The 17656-nt window shown below is 37.7% G+C and overlaps 4 protein-coding genes across 4 annotated transcripts in view; 1 reads left to right on the plus strand and 3 right to left on the minus strand.

Moving 5' to 3' along the window:
* Positions 1–17656, minus strand: part of LOC112171102 (TMV resistance protein N) — a 68767-nt gene that overhangs the window by 37721 nt on the left and 13390 nt on the right. The window contains exons 11-12 of the mRNA XM_040509350.1: positions 16173–16704; positions 14214–14554 (exon numbers count right to left, since the gene is read on the minus strand). Of these exons, the coding sequence (XP_040365284.1) occupies positions 16192–16704 (513 nt within the window). The 3' untranslated portion in view covers positions 14214–14554; positions 16173–16191. The remainder of the gene's footprint in view (positions 1–14213; positions 14555–16172; positions 16705–17656) is intronic.
* Positions 17–4136, plus strand: LOC112171100 (centrosomal protein of 120 kDa-like). Its single transcript, XM_024308333.1, has 3 exons — positions 17–63; positions 147–255; positions 3732–4136. The coding sequence occupies exons 1-3, from the start codon at positions 17–19 to the stop codon at positions 4134–4136; spliced, it is 561 nt and encodes a 186-aa protein (XP_024164101.1).
* LOC112171101 lies at positions 9237–9869 on the minus strand. Its single transcript, XM_024308334.1, has one exon. The coding sequence runs from the start codon at positions 9867–9869 to the stop codon at positions 9237–9239; it is 633 nt and encodes a 210-aa protein (XP_024164102.1).
* LOC121049985 lies at positions 9936–11587 on the minus strand. Its single transcript, XM_040508494.1, has 3 exons — positions 11445–11587; positions 10804–11312; positions 9936–10288 (listed from the first exon to the last, which is right to left on the minus strand). Exons 1-3 carry the CDS (start codon positions 11585–11587, stop codon positions 9936–9938), a joined length of 1005 nt encoding a protein of 334 aa, XP_040364428.1.

Genomic DNA, 17656 nt, shown 5'->3' on the forward strand with positions numbered 1-17656 from the left:
TAACTACAAACGAAAAATGGCAGTGACAGAACTCAAAGACAACCCTCAGCAAGGAGAAGATTCGTAAGTACACAGCTCTTTAAAAATGTCAATATAATCATTATAAAGTTCAAAATCATTTACTTCAATTTTTATATGATGAACAGATTGGATTGCGGACTTTTTGTAATGTACACAATGGAGAAAATTTCGAAAAAAGGAACAGTTCCAAAGAAGCTCACAAAGGATGATATTTTGAAATTTAGAGCTCATGTGGTAAAGTCATTTTATAATAAAGTAGGCACAGCTGGAACTCACAACATAATGAAGTGTAGAAATTTGTTTAGGGAATAGGATAGGTTATATAGTTTTTTCGAATTGATTCATCATATATATCCATTCATTTGTTCAATCGGAATTTCCATTTTTTAATATTTTATTGCAGATATTGCTTCAGTATATAAAATTTTGTTTGATATGATCTTCTGAAACGAATTCATGTACTTAGGTACCTTTTAAAGTAAGTAAATGGCTAAGTTACAGAGAAACTGAATGTCACTGGAAATGACGACCTGAATGTCACTGGCCAAGTCACTGTCCGTCTCAAGTAACTGGCAAAGTCACTGACAACGTAACTGCCCAAGTGACTAGCCAAGACAGTAAACTAGTCAATCAATAAGTCTACAGATCTTATACCAAGACACTGAACAAGTCACCAGCCATGATTTGGCAAAATAATTGTAAAAGGTAATGTCATGAGCCAATACATAAAGCAAGTAACTGTAAAAAAATTCATGTCCTTATGTACCCTATAAAGTAACTGGCCAAGTCACTGTAACTGACAAAGTCACTCACTAGGAAAAGACAAGACATTACCAAACTGATCTTTTTATTTTTAATTGCAGCGTGCCGCTGCACCGCGACTGCAGCGTTCCGCTGCACAACAACAAACTGTAAAACAATTCATATCCTTACATGCATTATAAAGTAACTGCCCAAGTCACTGGCCAAGTAACTTAAAAAAATAATGTCATGAGCCAATAAATAGAACAAGTAACTGTAAAAATTGAAGTCACTGCTTATGTCACTGTCTATGTTTGAAATTACCTATCCAACCCTTCAACTACAAGAAAACTGCCACTGGCAGTTATCTAACCCGAGGGCGACTATATCTCTTGGTTCATTTTACAATATCTTTTCACAATTTCAAAATTCAGAGAAACTGCTCAAAGATTTTCTCTCCGGCTAAAACAGCGGACAACGACTGATTTCCTCCACCGTCAACCGTGGGTAAGCAAGAGTGATTCACCGACTAAGCCCCAAATTCTACGGTTATACAAATTTATCGAAAAATATTTGAAAATCTGTGCTCGTCAGACAGCCGCCGGTAACTTCCTCCTACTTCTTTCATATAATTTCGATTTGAATAGCTTGCGTTTTGTTTGAATTAGAAAAGATATTTCAATTACATGTGGAGTCTCATCAGAAAATGAATTTGAATGAGAGATTTGTTTGACTTACATGTGGAATCTGATGAGAAAATGATGATTTCTTTTTCAATTACATGTGGGATTTGATGAGAAAATGAATTTCCATGTTAGTTTTGTTTGAATTACATGTGGGATGATGCCAGAAAATTTCAGCATTTTGTCATTGTTCAATGTCTTTGTCACTGCCCATGTCGCTGCACTGGTCACTGGCTATGATCATGTAACTGGTCATGTAACTGTTCATGTCACTGTTTATGTCACTATCATAAACATGTGCATAAATATGTCACTGGTTATGTAACTATCAAAATAACTATTGAATTCTAATTTTCTTAACTGTTTACAGGATTTTTAAAAAAAGTTCGAGGAATGGGCCAACTAAAAAGAAAACAAAGTGAGGAATCCGGAGAAGAACAATCTGAAGAACAAAGTTCAGAAGAAACAATTGCGGAAAAGTTAAAACTGATAAAATGGAAGAAAGTAAATGAGAGAAAAAAGCGAAAGCAGAAAACTGAAGATGAAGAAGAATCAAGTGAAGATGAGGAAGAAACAACTGAGGTTGAAGAAGAATCTAATGAAGAACAAGTCCAGGGTAAGAAGACGAAGAAGGATAAAAATAAGAAAAGTGGAAACCAGAAAAGAAAAAAACTGGAAGGAACTGAAGGTGAAGAAGAATCTAATGAAGAACAAGTCCGCAGTAAGAAGAAGAATAATCATAAAAAGGAGAAAAGAAGAAACAGGAAAGAAACTGAAGATGAAGAAGAAGAATCTGATGGAGAAGAAGTTCGTGCCAAGAAGAAGAAGAAAATGGATAAAAGGAAGACAAAAAAAGAGAGTACAAAGAAGAAGGAAGAAACTGACGAGGAAGAAGATACAAAGGATGATGTAGAGGAAAAAGTCCCAGGGAAAAGGAAAAGATATGTAAAAGAGGGTTATGTACAGTATCGCTGCACAATGCTTGCTTTTCTGAAAACAATTGCAAAAAACAAAAATAACCTGACTGAAAGGACTTTAGAGCTGCTGCAGAAAACTCCCTTTGCAACGCTGATAGATGCATTCCATGGAGGTTCAATTAAAGAAAATGATGCAAAGAAATCAGATGATTTAATCACACTTCTGCTACAAGCATACGACAGTGACACAGACCTTTTTGTGTTTGGAAACAGGAAATTCAGAATGTCAACAAGTGATATATCTATGATTTTAGGAGTGCCGGGATCCGGGTTATCAGTACCAAAGACCAAAGAAGGGGCATACAGATCTAAGTTCGTGACTAAATACTTTGACAAAAAGCAGAGGATCAACAAGGCGGCTGCAGAGGAAGCTTTGAAGAAGGCATTGGCAGAAACTCCAGAAACAGGGGAAGAAAAAACGAAACGGGACAGAAATGTTGTCGTATTAATACTCTTGAACCTTTTCATCAAACTCCTGTTCCCAAACTCTGGAGGAACAATATCTTGGGACTATATAAGAGTCTGTGAAGAGGTGGAAAGTCTGGGAAAATATAGCTGGGCAAAGGAAGTTGGCGAGTTCCTTAAAAAATCAATTAAACGAAAGGGAAAAGAATCCCAAAACATGGCAGGTTGCGTGATATTGGTGATGGTAAATTCCAGTGCTTAAAAATTTGTTTATGCATCATTTTGTTGTCCCATAATTAACTACGTATGCTGTTGTAAGTACAAAAACTAGATCAGTGTCATGTCATTGGTCAGGTCACTGGACAGGTAACTTGCCAGGTCACTGTTAATGTTACTGTCAAGTTTATGTCACTGACAATGTCACTGTTTATGTATTTGCATATGTCATTGCTTATGTTTGTGATATTCATATTGCTAAGCAGCTGTTTGAAAAATAACTAACTAGTTTTCTATTTTTATTTTTTATTTTCCAAACAGTACTAGTTTTGCCACAAGACGGGAGTAGTGCCGCCAATCTCTGGAAGAGAAACCAAAAAACACGGAATAAGAAAGTGGCAATTAAAGACCCTGATAGAAAAAAAAAAGAAAAAAAAAAGGGATTTCAACACCATGGGGAAGTTGAAGGTATGTTAATTTGATGTAGATAAACTAGGTCACTGGTCTTGTTAATGTTGTTGGGTTCCAACTAGTCAGGTCACTGAGCAAGTCATTGACTATGTCACTGCTCATGTTATTGTTATATTTTCATGTCACAGTGCATGTAACTTTCCATGTCTATGATTGTGTTGTTGTTTTATTTCTGTCACTGCTTATGTCACTGACAACTTTTGTAATTTTGTTTCAGAAAATCTTTGATAAAGTTAAAGAAGATGCAGAGGAAGAAGATTTTGAGTCTAATACAGACACAGAAAGTAAAGAAAAAAAGAATGATGGGCAAGAAGAAAATGTTGAAACTAGAACCAGTGGAAACATGGTGAAGGAGACTGCATGGAATGATAAACAGAAGAAAGAATTAGAGACAAATCTTCAGAAAAAGGAAGAAGAGCTAAGAGAGGTGGAAATAGAGAAAAAGGGCTTGGAAGAAAAAATAAGGAAATTGGAAAAAGAACTGGAAACAAGAGAAAAGAAAGCTGACAACATTAACAATGAGAAGATGGAGACAGAGATAGGGAAGACCAATGAAGAGAAGAATGAATTACAGAGAAAGCTCGAGGGAAAGGAAGAAGAGCTAAGTGCTTTGAAAAAATAAGTTGAGGAGAAAGAAAAGGAAATTGGCAGAATAAACGAAGAGAAGGAGGATATGTTATTGGAAAATGAGGTGTTGCAAATTGAGAAAGCCTCACTGATTAAAAGAGTGAAGCAATTGGAGGGCATAGTAATGGCACTAACTGAGCAGTATAAGTCGCCAATAGCACGTCCAGGTGATGACAACGACTCAACTCCTCGTCCCCCACCACCTAGTTTCCCTCCACCAAAATCAAAGGCCCCTCAGGACAAGCCAACTGACAGCAAGCACTCCAAAAACACAAAATCTCAAAGTGGAATTCAGGGAACTCAATCTCAACCTGCCGACTCCACAGCAAGTGCATCTGCGGAACCTCACTCTACCGATCGAGGACATCAGTCACCACTTGAATGCCTTGCACAAGTAGCTGCACAAGTTCATTCACCAACCTCTCCTGATGTTAAATTGAGAATGACGGAAGATGCTTGCACACCGAATACTGCTTGGGTTAATGCATTGTTTGTGTTTCCACCTCCGGGCGCGTTACAAACTCCACCTCCAAGAAAAGTCCATTTGGAAGATATGGAAGCAGAGCCACACAAGTATCAGATCATTGTATCACCAGAAGTTCAGCCTGTTTTTGACATTGAACCAATCAATTGCTTTCCTCATATGGAACAGATGACAAGAGCTGAGTTCACCATGCCAATTTTAGATGACATATCAGGGCAGGACTCAGAATCTATTGGCCTCTATTGTTATGTGGTTAGGACGAAGAGAAATGAGAAAGTACAAAAAAAAACATCATATTTTCTGGTGGGACGAAGTGAAAGAGCAAAGGCAGAGGGCGAAAATGACCAGAATCAAAGCACTGAAAAAGAAAAAAGGACAGACAGCTGAACAGCAGCCAGAGAAGGAAGTGATACATGATTTGACGATTCATGTGGATGACGACGAACAAACAGAAAAAAGCGAGATTGAAGTCATAGATTGGCAAAAGCTACAACTGTACAACCTACTTGACATCCCAAATAAAAGCAAATTAGAGAAGTACTGGAACAAGGCAGAACAAAGGTAATATTTCTTGTTACAGCCCACCACCTAGTGACTTCAATTGCCATGTAGCTGGCCTAGTCACTGGCCAAGTCACTGTCCAGATCATTTTCAATTGCCATGTAGCTGGCCTAGTAACTGGTCAAGTCACTGTCCAGATCATTTTCAATTGACATGTAGCTGGCCTAGTAACTGGTCAAGTCACTGTCCAAATCATTTTCAATTGACATGTAGCTGGCCTAGTCACTGGCCAAGTCACTGGTCAAGTAACTATCCAGATCATTTTCAATTGACATGTAGCTGGCAAAGTCATTGGTCAAGTAACTGTCCAGATCACTTTCAATTGACATGTAGGTGGCCTAGTCACTGGCCAAGTCACTGTCCAGATCATGGCAATTGACATGTAGTTGGCTTAGTCACTGGTCAAGTCACTGTCCAGATCATTTTCAATTTCCATGTAGCTGGCCAAGTCACTGTCCAGATCATTTTCAATTTCCATGTAGCTGGCCAAGTCACTGTACAAATTATTGGCAAGTGAAAAGTAACTGGCTAAGTCACTGGACTAACACCGTTCTATGTTATGCAGCATATTATTCTGGGAGGGAAAAGAGGTTGGAAGCGAAATCACAAGGGCAGATGTCAAAATGTTCATAAGCGATCAATCAATAGCAAACAACTGGATTGATTGCTATGGGGAAATGTTGAAGGATGAAATGCAAAACGAAAGTTCACAAAGTTTGGGAAGATCTGCTTTTATGCATAGCATGTGTTGGGTAAGTATGACGAGCACTTTCTATAAAAATTGAATCCTTATCTCTCATTCTTTGTTTATTTATAACTCGTTCTATGTATTTCTTTCTTTCTTTTTTTTTTTAAATAGTATTCGACAATACATTTAACTGTGAGAAATCTCCATCAATACTTGTGTGAGCCGCTGTTCCAAAACATGGGAAAATGCAGCATGCTTTTCTTCCCAATTACCCATAATGAAGAATTTCACCACATGCTATTGGTCTTTGACAAGGACATACTGCAATGGCTGCATTTTGATTCAATGAAACCAAGAAGAGCAGGAACAGGGGAGTGCTTTAAAAGCATAAAAAAATTGGTAAGAAACTTCTTACTGACCATGTATCTGACCATGTAACTGTCACTCACTAATCTGTTAAAAAATACAGGTTGAAATGGTCGAGCTGTGGATGAGAGCAGTAAAAGATCAAGCAGACGATATGCTGCAGAAAGGCTGCAAAATGAAATTTGACAAGAGTCAAAGCACTCACACAAAATTAAAGATGGTTGAAAGTATTTTGAGCGATGATGAGATAAGAACAATAAGGTGGATAAAGGAAAATTATGACAGTGGAAGGATCCCTTTGAACCATGCCAGAATCTGCCCCCAACAAGACGAAGGATCGTAAGTCTATATTCAAAAATTTAAAATGATAACTTTAATGTTACTAAGTTGGTCAAAATCATTAACATGAAATTTTTAATTGACAACAGATTAGATTGCGGAGCTTTTGTAATGTATTACATGGACAGAATGGCAAAAGAGGAGAAGATGCCAAGCAAAGTCACCAAAGCTCAGATGATAAAATTCAAAGCTCAAATATTCAAAAAATTTGCTGAACATAAGCAGAGCTGGAACTCAGCAAATTAAGAATTTTAGATATTTGTTTGTTTACTTCAGAAATTCAGAAATTTGTTGTTTAGTTCAGACTATGACTTGTATGGATCTTTTTATTCAAGATTAATGCATCTTCTGAATTCATAGGACAAGTCACTGACTATGTAAATATGAAGGCCGCATATAATTGAAAGTGTCATTGTTAAATTCACTACTTCCCATTATGTAAGTGCTCAAGTCACTGGCCAAGTAAAAAGAAAACTGAATGTCATTGGCCAAGTCACTAGGCAAGTTACTGTAAAACTCAAGTAACTGACCAAGTCATTGATAATGTAGTTGACCATGTAACTGACAATGTATGTAACTGACCATGTAAGTATGTAACTAAGCATGTAACTGAATATGTAATTGGACAAAAAACATTAAAACTCTAAGTCACTAGAGAAGTCACAGCCAAAATGACCAAGTCACTGATAATTTAGCTGACCATGTAACTGATAATGTATGTAACTGACCATGTAACTGAACATGTAGCTGAATATGTAACTGGACAAAAAACATTAAAGTTCTAAGTCACTAGAGAAGTCACAACCAAAATGATATTTCCGCTACCAATTAACAAACCAAAGTTGGTGTAGATACTTCATTTTTTAATTTTCATTAATATTTGCAGCGTGCCGCTGTACTGCAACAACCAAACAAATTTTTTACAGCTAATTTTTTTATTTTTCATTAACATTTGCAGTGTGCCGCTGCACCGCAACGGCAACGTTCCGCTGCCAATAACCAAATCTATATGCAGTGATCCAACTACAAGTCATTGAACAACAAACTGCCAAGATAACTAAAAACTAATGTCAATGGACAAGTCAATGTAAATCTAAAGAAAATGGTTATGTCACTGTACATGCAACTATTAAAAACCTGTAGGACACAAAATACTGAAGAATTTATAAAACAAGAAAGCAGATACACTGTCTCATAGTCAAAAAAAATTCCAATGAGTAAGCACTTTGTTGATACCCAAATTTCCACAAGTTCGAATTTGACTAAGTGACAGGCAAAAGGAACGAGTCATCAACCTCATTGGATCTTCAAGCAAGCCCATTCTTCGGTGAAAGAATTCTTTATTCAACCAGTGATACGAGATGCCTAAAACATTCAAACGATCGACAGGGATTTCTAAATCGACCAACATGCTTATTTATCACGCGATACACGTAGGCCCAAGCTACGTTTGGGGCTCATACGGCGGGATATGGTGTGGAAGGTAACGGATCATGCGAGGCCCATCGTTACGATAAGGCCCACCTGTAATTTTGGACTTGGGAACCGAAATTCACGCTTCGAGGCCCAATATCTTAACGTGGGCTAGTAGAGAGATGAAAGCAAGCCCAACAAGACTTAGAGCCCACTAGAAGTCTTACCTAAAATCCACTACATTAGGACCCGTGGCCCAAAAGGGCATTGGAGTCGTCTTCTCCAGATTAGGAATATGGTTCCTTTAAATTGCTGCTGGGATTACAACTCCATCCTTTTCGGGTAAGAACTCCAAGTCTATACAAAAGCTCACCAATTCTCATCTTCCAAAATCTTGCCCCAATTTCCGATAATACTTAGGCATTTGCGATCACAGTTTACAATACCACAAATCAAGGGATTATAATCTCTCAAAAATCACGGCAGCACGAAATCTGGGATTTCCGTCGCCACCCTATGTCTGCACCACCAGTCTTTACCCACACGGCCAAAACAGGTTTTCACTCTTTTCATTTCATAGGGAAAACAAGAACTGAAGGTTTTAGAATGATTCCATCGAAACTAAGAATACTCTCTCAAAGCCTTTGGTTCTTGGTACAAACCCTTCCCCTCTATCGCCGCTATAAAGGGCGAGTTCGTTGCCGTAGAAAACCAAGCCACAACAGCCCAGAAACACAAGCAAGAGATCAAGCTTCATCTCTGATAATCTAGCCACCAACATTCAAATAGCTTTAACCCAAAATCCCAGAATTATGTTGTGGCCGGAACTCTCTCTCTGCTAAACTCTCATGCATCCAGCTCCCACACCCTTCCTGCCTATGAGTCCTGTTCCTATAAATTCAAGTTTAAATCGCTACCAAGTAGCTGCTGTTATCATCAAGCCAAGTAGCTGCTGTTATCATCAAGCTAAGTAGCTGCTGTTAGCGTCAAGCCAAATAGCTGCTGTTACGTTTAACAGGTTACAACGAAGTTGTTCTTGGGACAACCATTGAATGACTTTGGGCCTAGTCTCGCACAACTAGGAGGGTCTTGCTGCAAAAGTCAAAGTCACAAAATCACCCTCACACACTTCTTATCATTTATTGAAAAAAATGAAAAATCAAAACAAAATTTCAAACTGTATTGGAGTCACTTGCTATGTCACTTGCCATGTCACTGTTAAAGGCATGTAAGCAGAATAGAACCTATATCGGAGCTGTACAACTCTTTCTGTTGTGACCATCACATTTTCCGCACCTACCACACTTGATCACCCTAGTTTGCTCGCTCCTTTTTCTGAACCTCTTCTTTCTAGGCCTTCCCGGTGGTCTTCTAGTCAAAGAAGGCTGCAATATCACCGCATCTCTACCAAAATCATGCACTTGCTTCGAAATAGAGGGAAGAGGATTAATTGGGAAACAATAAGTTTCTCGATATTTCTCCACCTTGTACAGCTCATTAACATATAAATACGGGGAAGAACCATGTTGTTGGATCACTACAAGGGCATGGGAACATGGGAAGCCATACAGCTGCCATTCTCCACACGAACAAAAGCGAGTTTCCACATTTACCATGCTATTGTACTTCTGGCAGTGAACTTCATACACATAGGTATTAGACCTGCTCACTCTCCAATGCCTTCCGACTTCCAAATTCTCCTTCAGCTTCTTTTCAATCACCGGGCACAACTCAGAGAACCATTCCTGAGCATCCTGCTTCCAAGCAGCAATTGAAGCCATGGACTTCACTCTAATCCCATCATTAATATCAAGAATAGGAAGACTCTTCAAAGGCAACACCCAATTATTGAAAGACTCAGCCAAGTTATTTGTCATTTCACTAAATCTTTCGCCGTTAAAGTAAGCCATAAACCAGTTCTCCTTGGGAAGATCCTCCAGAAATTAAGCAACTATGTCGCCACCTTCACTCCTCAAGATTTCCATGTTGAACTCATACATCTCCGGTGTGCGAGAATAAGCACAACACATAAACAAGTAAGGAATCTGATCCTTAAGGTAAGAACCAGCTGGAAATTTGTCAGAAAGGTTAGCCATCAGATGTCTAAAACAAAACCCATGTGGATTATTGGGAAACACCCTAGGGAAAGCACTAACAAGCCCAACATGACGATCAGAAATGAACGTCACCCTCCTCATAGGGTGTTTTGTAAACTCTTCAGCCAAAACCTCAAGAAAAAATCTCCAATTACTCTCATTTTCAGAATCCACAATAGCATAAGCAACTGGATACAAGCCTGAAGAGAAAAACAAAATGATGTCACTGTCATGTAACTGTTAATGTCACTGACCATGTCGCTGACATAACTGCGTATTACTTGACAGTGACATGGCCAGAGACATGTCATTCAAATCACAGAACATTTAAGTCATTGGACATGTAACTGTCAATGAACATGTAACTGACAATGTCAGTAGCAAGAAAAATAAAAAACTAGAAATAATGAAGGAGATTCAACCTTGATTGGCATCCTTTGCCGATGCAGCAATAATCTGCCCTTGTACTTGTTGGTAATGAATGTAGCATCAATGAAAAGAATAGGTCTACAAAATTGAAAACCCTTCATCCATGCACCATAGGTCACAAACATACGCTAAAACCTGTGTGTTTCTCGATGAAACTCAACCACTATCCTAGAGTCGGGGTTTGACTTCATAACAGACTCACTGAACCAAAGTAGCTGAGCATAAGACTCAGCTTCATCACCATGCAGGGCTGTTTTTGCCAACTCCGTACCATACTAAACTGTACGATAAGGAACATCCAAACCATAATCACTCTTGATCTCATCAGCTATATCAATTGGCTTTTTGTTTGGATTGGCACGAATCTTATCAAGCACAATAGACTTGACAACCTTGGATCCCATCATCTTACTCTTCTGCAAACGAATCACACCATGACAAGTGTGAACATTAACCAACCTTTTAATCATAAAGAATCCATTATCCCTGCATAAATGAGCCTTCACAAGCCAATTGCAACCCTGAGAATGTTTCTTAGAACACTGAGCAATAACACGAACCTTGTCATTTCTAACAAACTCATATGAAAAACCAATTTCTATGGCATACTTACGCAGCTTATCTCTAAACTCAACAACCCCACCCTCAAACTTTTGGCCTTCAGAATGAATATAACTCTCCCAACCTTTCGTCATATAACTCTTCGGTGCCTCTGCCCTATAACACCCCAAATAATCATTCTCCTCAAGCATGGTACTAGAATCCTCACACACTGTATTACTCACCACGCTTTCACTAATAGAAGGCAAATCAGTCACAAACACTTCAACGAAATCAGAATTGTAACGAACCAAATTCCTAAAAATCATTCTCATATCAACTTCACTCTCTAGAAAACATGAACTAGAATCCGGAGGAATAATGTACCTCAACATGAAATTTCCTTGAATCAAATCCGGAAAACGAGAGCGTATTGAATTGCATAGGTCAACAAACGACCAATTATGCAACAATGGAACTGTCGCTGCTTCACCAGAATAAATAAACTTGACAATATAGCTAGTATCCATAACAACTGCACAAGAATAAAACAAAATCACTATCCATGTCACTACTAAGAAAATCAACAGAATCAACACAAACAAGTCACTGCCAAAGTAACTGTTAAAGCCTGAACAAAACAGCAGTATTAAAAATGTAATTGGCCATGTCACTGATAAAAAAATCACAGTATAGAACAAATATAGTACCGCAATAGCACAAAACATCATCAACAATTCAACATAGAACTGAGTCGACGAAGGAGAAGAACAAAGTAATCCAAAACGAACAATTTAACACAAACAACAAAAATACACTGCAAAATCCAAAACGAACAAATTCACAGAGAGAAGACTTACCGATCAAATCAGAGAAAACCAGAGAGAGGAAGAAATACAGAGACTGTAACTAAGCACTAAGTCGACGAAGAAGAAGAAGAACACAATAACGTGATCAAGACGAACACCGACGAAGCCAAAGATCCAGAAAAAGAGAAGAGCTGCGGAAGCTCCAAAACCACTCAAAATTGAGATTTCAAATTGTTGCAGAGGCACAAAACTAAATCGGAAGCTTCCGACGGAGAGGGCGAGAAGAAAGAATCTCGAAAAGAGATCTCCGAACAAATCGAATCGGAAGCTTTCTTATCAAAGGAGAGAGAAAATTTGAGCTCGCAGATTTTGAAATGGAAGGTTATAAAGGTTTATTACCTTAGGGGCAGAATCAGAATGATAAAAATTAAAAATTGACCTTTTGTAACATGATCTCATTATTCATAAGGACTAAACTAATATTAATAACAATTCACAGTGGACCTTTTTATCAAGTAGAAAACTATGTGACCTTATTATCATTTCACTCTCTAAAGTGACATTTTCCATCATTTCCCTTATAATTTAACTTTGAACTTTAAAACTATATGAAAGAATACTATTAATTTTTTTTTCTGAGAAGAAATAATGGTATTAATGTTAGAAAAAGAAAGAAATAAAAAAACAATTAGCACATTGCTGAGAATAAATAATAGTATTAATGTTAAAAAAACAAAAGAAAGAAAAAAAAAATTAGCAGATTGCTACTACCAGCAATCGAACCAAGGACCAGCCCAAGACAAGAATAAGCCTCTACCACTACAGCAAGACAACACTCAGCGTTACAATGAAACCAAATTTGTATATATATCAAAATCTCACTGCGGCACGGGACCCACCGTGCCCTAACGTGGCTCCGCCCATGCAACTACATGTGGAATATTTGAAAATTGGATCGACAAGATGACCAGAAAAAAATGCACATGAATTAAGAATCTTCATAGTTATATGCTCTTGGCTCAGATGATGAAATTTTTATCTTGGTTCAGATCGATCAGGTGCTTAATTGTCCGACTCAGCTTGCACATGAAAGCTCCTATATACGAGTCTTGTGAACAATATACTGGTCATGTTTTTAGAGAGTTTTCGAAGAGTTTGGAGCATAGGACAAGAAAACTCGACACCAATCAATCAACATAAAGTATGATTTTCACTTTATTAATTGATTAATACGTGTGCTTCATACCCCCTTTAAAGTGGTAAGTGGGGGGTTGAGAATTAGGTAGTTCTTTGGGATTGATAATTCGGTACTTAATACTTGTTGCAAAAGTTTTCTAACAATTCCACGTGTTTCACCAAGTGCACCTACCTTAAAAACTAGCATCTCCTACTTTTATTGAATTTTCGAGACAACTTAGGGTTCGTCTATGACCCATTAACGTATCAATAAAATCAATTTGATATAAAAATAGACCAGCTCTATCAGGCACATAACCAGGAATTTAAGTTTGGGGTGCTAAATTTACCCTAACAAGATTTGTTTGCAATCATAATACATATATATTTGATACTAAGAGGGGGGCTGCAGCAATACCTAGTCCCCTGGTTCCGCCCTGAACTCCATACTAGTCTCTACCTCGAACTAATGTACGATTTTACTGAGATCGTCTATTGCTGGGTTTCTTACTTGATTCATATATCAATATATGGGTACATACTTTCCGCCTTTATTTTTTTCATCTAGAAAAAGCTGTAGACCTCCAAATATCAGAATTGAGACAAATTTAATCAAGCAAAGGAAATCAAATTTAGCAAAGTACCCATGAAACCAAAATCAATGAGTGGTGATGGATTTTGTTCCTACTTCCGTGCACTTTTCTCTTCATTCAGTTTAAGTTTATTTATTTCCACGTTCAATTGTGGTAACTAGAAAACAAGATTTTTTCCTCGTAGGATTTTCATGGCACACTAGAAAGTGCATCATGTCCCAGTTCTGGGACGGACCCAACCCGCGCTTCAATAGTTGTCAGGGGAGCACCAACAGTTCCAATCATAGGATGAACATTGCCAAGGGACGTAAAACACCCACCACAGCTTTCAGTAAGGCCTACACGATTTAACAAACTGATGAAATGTAGTTCTCTCCGTTTCATATATATCTGGTTGACTGGTTCTGATGTGTTGTGGTAGCTGATTTAGAAACTTGAGGTCATTTGAATGAGTACAAAAAAAAGCATTCATACTGACATCTCATAGGTCAAACACATATACCATGAATACTTAACCTTGTACAATTTTCTTGATCTTACTTCAACAAAGTTACTTTGATAAATCTGCAAATAAGCACCTTTCACAGGATGAATTTACTCAAAATTGTATTAGTACCCTTAGTTTAATTAGTTGGTAGAAAATCTGTAATTTGATGGCCAACCACAAAGATTTCAGCATAATTTGATATAATATGGGATCCAACTTCTGCCAATATGAAAATATAAATTTCCCCTAGTGGAGGGTTACGGTACAACCCCCAACTTTAATCAATCTGATAAAATTAAGATATGTGGAAGATGCAGTTTGAACCCCTCATCAGTTACCACTAACATCACCAAATAGAAAGCAACCAATTGGTCTCACCAGCTTCATGCAGAATGACGTCCTCACATGTTTTCTTGGCAAAATCAACAAATCCTGAAGAATAAACTAAAGTGCTTGCTAAATTGGATTGTATCCACATGATTTAATTTTTTTTCTTGGAAAACCTAGCATTTTAAACAGGCAGAGAATATAGGTATGGAAACAGATTAAGGATGGCAAATTTCATTTGAGAATGAAAAAATTATTTCATATTGATAATGCTACAAAATTCAAAACGAAAATAGTCTTGTATTGGCCTTTTCAGTAACAAAACTACCAAGTCTCCATGGCCAAAAATGTTCCTTGCAAGTTTATTTGCCTCTTACACAAAAATGAGGTACATTTATGCTTTAAAACTGTGCAATAGACCAAACATATGGACAGACCTGGTGAAAATCCATCACCAGATTGCACCCCAAATAACTCATGCCAAGTTACAGGAGCTGTTCTGCCTCTTGTTTTTTTTTGGAAAAGAAATAGCTTTTTATTGAATAAACAAAAAGCGAATTACAAGGAGTCTGCTTTAAAGATCTAAAGAGGGCAGCTAGGGCTATAGGCTTAGCATCTCGTCTATTAATACTAAATGAACGCTTACGGGGTTATACTACAGCTGCTTGCTATTTCAAATTAATAGTAATCCAAAAGGAATAGTAAATATGCAGCTATAGGCATTCTGAAGCAAATATGCAACCGCTGGAGATTGAGCAGAAATAATGTGCAAATGGAAGAAGATCACGAAAAAGAATAATGAGAAGAGGTATTGGGGTGTCATTGTTTTACTGTTGATGTGTTTGTGGATTGATTTAGTAAGAGACAGTAAGGTACTAAGGTGGAGAAGTTGAGCATAAGGCGAAGAAGGTGGAGGGTATATATTAGTGCATAGTTAGGTGAAAGGAAGTCATATTAAGGTGGAAGACCATGTCATCGAGAACAGAATAGTGTAGCTCTTTCTTGGCAGGTAAGAGGAATAGTGAGGTAGGGAGTTTTGCTTGGCAGGGCAGGAAAAATAGAAGGATATGTGAATGAAGTCAGTGGGGTATGAGTGGGAGAATGATGGTTATGATTTTAAGTGCATTGCTTATTGTTTGGAGCAAACTTTACAGAACAAGGCTTGTATTTCATGTCCTCATAATATAGGCAGATACAGTACGACCAATTTCTGCCATACTTTGATTTTATGAGACCCTCTGATATAACATCTCAACAGAAAAGAAATTATGCCTAACTACCATAAGATTTCAAAGTTAACTGTAAATTTCAGATAATCTCCATGTAAATCAATCAAAATCATATGGATGTGCTTAATAACGTATTTAGAAGTTCTTCCATATCAGAATGCAATGGGGCTGTGATCATTAACTCTACAATTATCCAATTACACATGACAACATACAACAAAACATAACAAAAATTATGAAATAGATGGGTTGGAAGCTAATTGTGGCTGCGGCGGCAGAGGTTGCAAATCCCTAGGTGGGTTTTCCTGCTGAGATAGCATAGTAGGAAGATTGTAATGGAAGATTGTAAAATGAAAATGAGGGGAAAAGCCCAGTAGAAAAGGAAAGCTCGTATTCTAATCTGGTTAGAGACGAAATTACACTGATTATGAGTATGCGAACAAAAACAGCAATGAAATATGACTCGATACCCAAAAATGAAATATGAAATATACCTTGGGATGGAGAGCTCTACTATCTCTCCCGGTGAGATAGCATACTACGAGCATTGTAATGGATGATTGTAAAATGAAAATGGGAGGAAAAACCCCATATAAGGAAAGGTCTCCCGGTGAATGGACCGTTCGGCTCCATATAACTGGATCCGTAAAAACTGTCATTTTCAATCTTTGCGTAAGTTGGAAGCACTTCAGAGTCCCCCTTATTTGGGAATCTTACGAGTTTTGGGCAGTCGTTCAAAACAACATCCTCCAAATTTTGCAATTCATAGATGCTGCAAGGTAGATCTGTGAGGTTTCCACAATCATGTAACTCCAACTCTTCAAGGTTAATTAGATATCCAATGGATGAAGGCAATGCTTTGATGCCAGTGCTGAATAGACGCAAGGATGTCATGTATTTCATCTCTCCCACAATTTCAGGAAAACTCTCCAGCATTCTGCAATAGTTAAGATTAATGGTTTGGAGGGATCTCCAGTTGACTTCGCCAGGTAGCATCCGAAGTTTAGAGCATCCTTCAAGATCCAGGTGAACAAGCTTTTTGAGGGATCCAACAGAAGGGTGAATCTTCTTTAAACTTGTACAGAAACTTAGATCCAGAAACTCTAAGTTTGGGCTTCCAGACAGGTCTGGGCTTCGTGCTAGGAATTTACATCCCTCCAAATTTAAGAATTTCAGATTTTCCATGCTCTGTCATAGAAAAAATCAAATGAGAAATTTGTAAGGTGTAAAGATTTTAATAAAGTAAACTTCTGAAAATTCATAAATACCTTGAATCCTTCTCCAAAACGTGAGATGCGGCTGCAAGGCATACTAAGTCGAACTAGATTATTTGTATTAAAATTAGAGGGCAAAGACTTCAGTGGACACTCAGGCCAATTAAGTACCCCCAACTGATTCGGATAATAATCAACCTTTCCACAAAACCGTCCATTGAAGTTTATAAAAATTTTAAGATTTCTCATCTTTTTGAAGCATTCAGGACTCAAGCATATCTCATCTTCTTTGGGCATCTTTACCATCATGCCTTCAATTTTACTTGTTCCCTAGTATGGAAAAGGCAATTGTATTAACAAAACAAGTACTCAAATAATAAATTGCAACTGTTTGATTTTTAATCTCTTTAACAATTGAAAAGAAAATCATAGTACATATTATCCAAATATTGGTTGTCAAATTAAAATAAACAACACACATAGAGAATCACCCGGACCTGATTCCATATGTGTGTGTGTGTAAATCTGAGCATATGAGAACTACTTACCGTGTTTTCTGTTAGAACCTCTTGCACATCCTTGTGATGCCACAATCTGCTTCGCTCACCGGGCTCTGTAGACTCCTGCAAAACTTTATCTTTTCCCATCCCTTCCAGCAAATCATGCATGCAAATCTGACCATCTCCACCAACATATATGAGAGCCTTTTCTTCGAGAACTTTAATACTATGCTCGGGGTTGATGCGGTCACAACCTTCAAGTAT

This window comes from Rosa chinensis, chromosome 6 (genome assembly GCF_002994745.2).
Source record: "Rosa chinensis cultivar Old Blush chromosome 6, RchiOBHm-V2, whole genome shotgun sequence".
Lineage (NCBI taxonomy): Eukaryota > Viridiplantae > Streptophyta > Magnoliopsida > Rosales > Rosaceae > Rosa > Rosa chinensis.

Excerpts from the sequence above, each read along its gene's own strand:
- LOC112171100 (XM_024308333.1), top strand. The coding sequence starts at position 17 with ATGGCAGTGACAGAACTCAAAGACAACCCTCAGCAAGGAGAAGATTC. Across the intron at positions 64-146 it reads CCTCAGCAAGGAGAAGATTC|ATTGGATTGCGGACTTTTTG; the intron begins GTAAGTACACAG and ends TATGATGAACAG. Across the intron at positions 256-3,731 it reads TGAAATTTAGAGCTCATGTG|AAAATCTTTGATAAAGTTAA; the intron begins GTAAAGTCATTT and ends ATTTTGTTTCAG.
- LOC112171101 (XM_024308334.1), bottom strand. The coding sequence starts at position 9,869 with ATGACAAATAACTTGGCTGAGTCTTTCAATAATTGGGTGTTGCCTTTG.
- LOC121049985 (XM_040508494.1), bottom strand. The coding sequence starts at position 11,587 with ATGGATACTAGCTATATTGTCAAGTTTATTTATTCTGGTGAAGCAGCG. Across the intron at positions 11,313-11,444 it reads CAAGGAAATTTCATGTTGAG|TGAAAGCGTGGTGAGTAATA; the intron begins GTACATTATTCC and ends GCCTTCTATTAG. Across the intron at positions 10,289-10,803 it reads TGGTTTGGATGTTCCTTATC|GCTTGTATCCAGTTGCTTAT; the intron begins GTACAGTTTAGT and ends TTTTCTCTTCAG.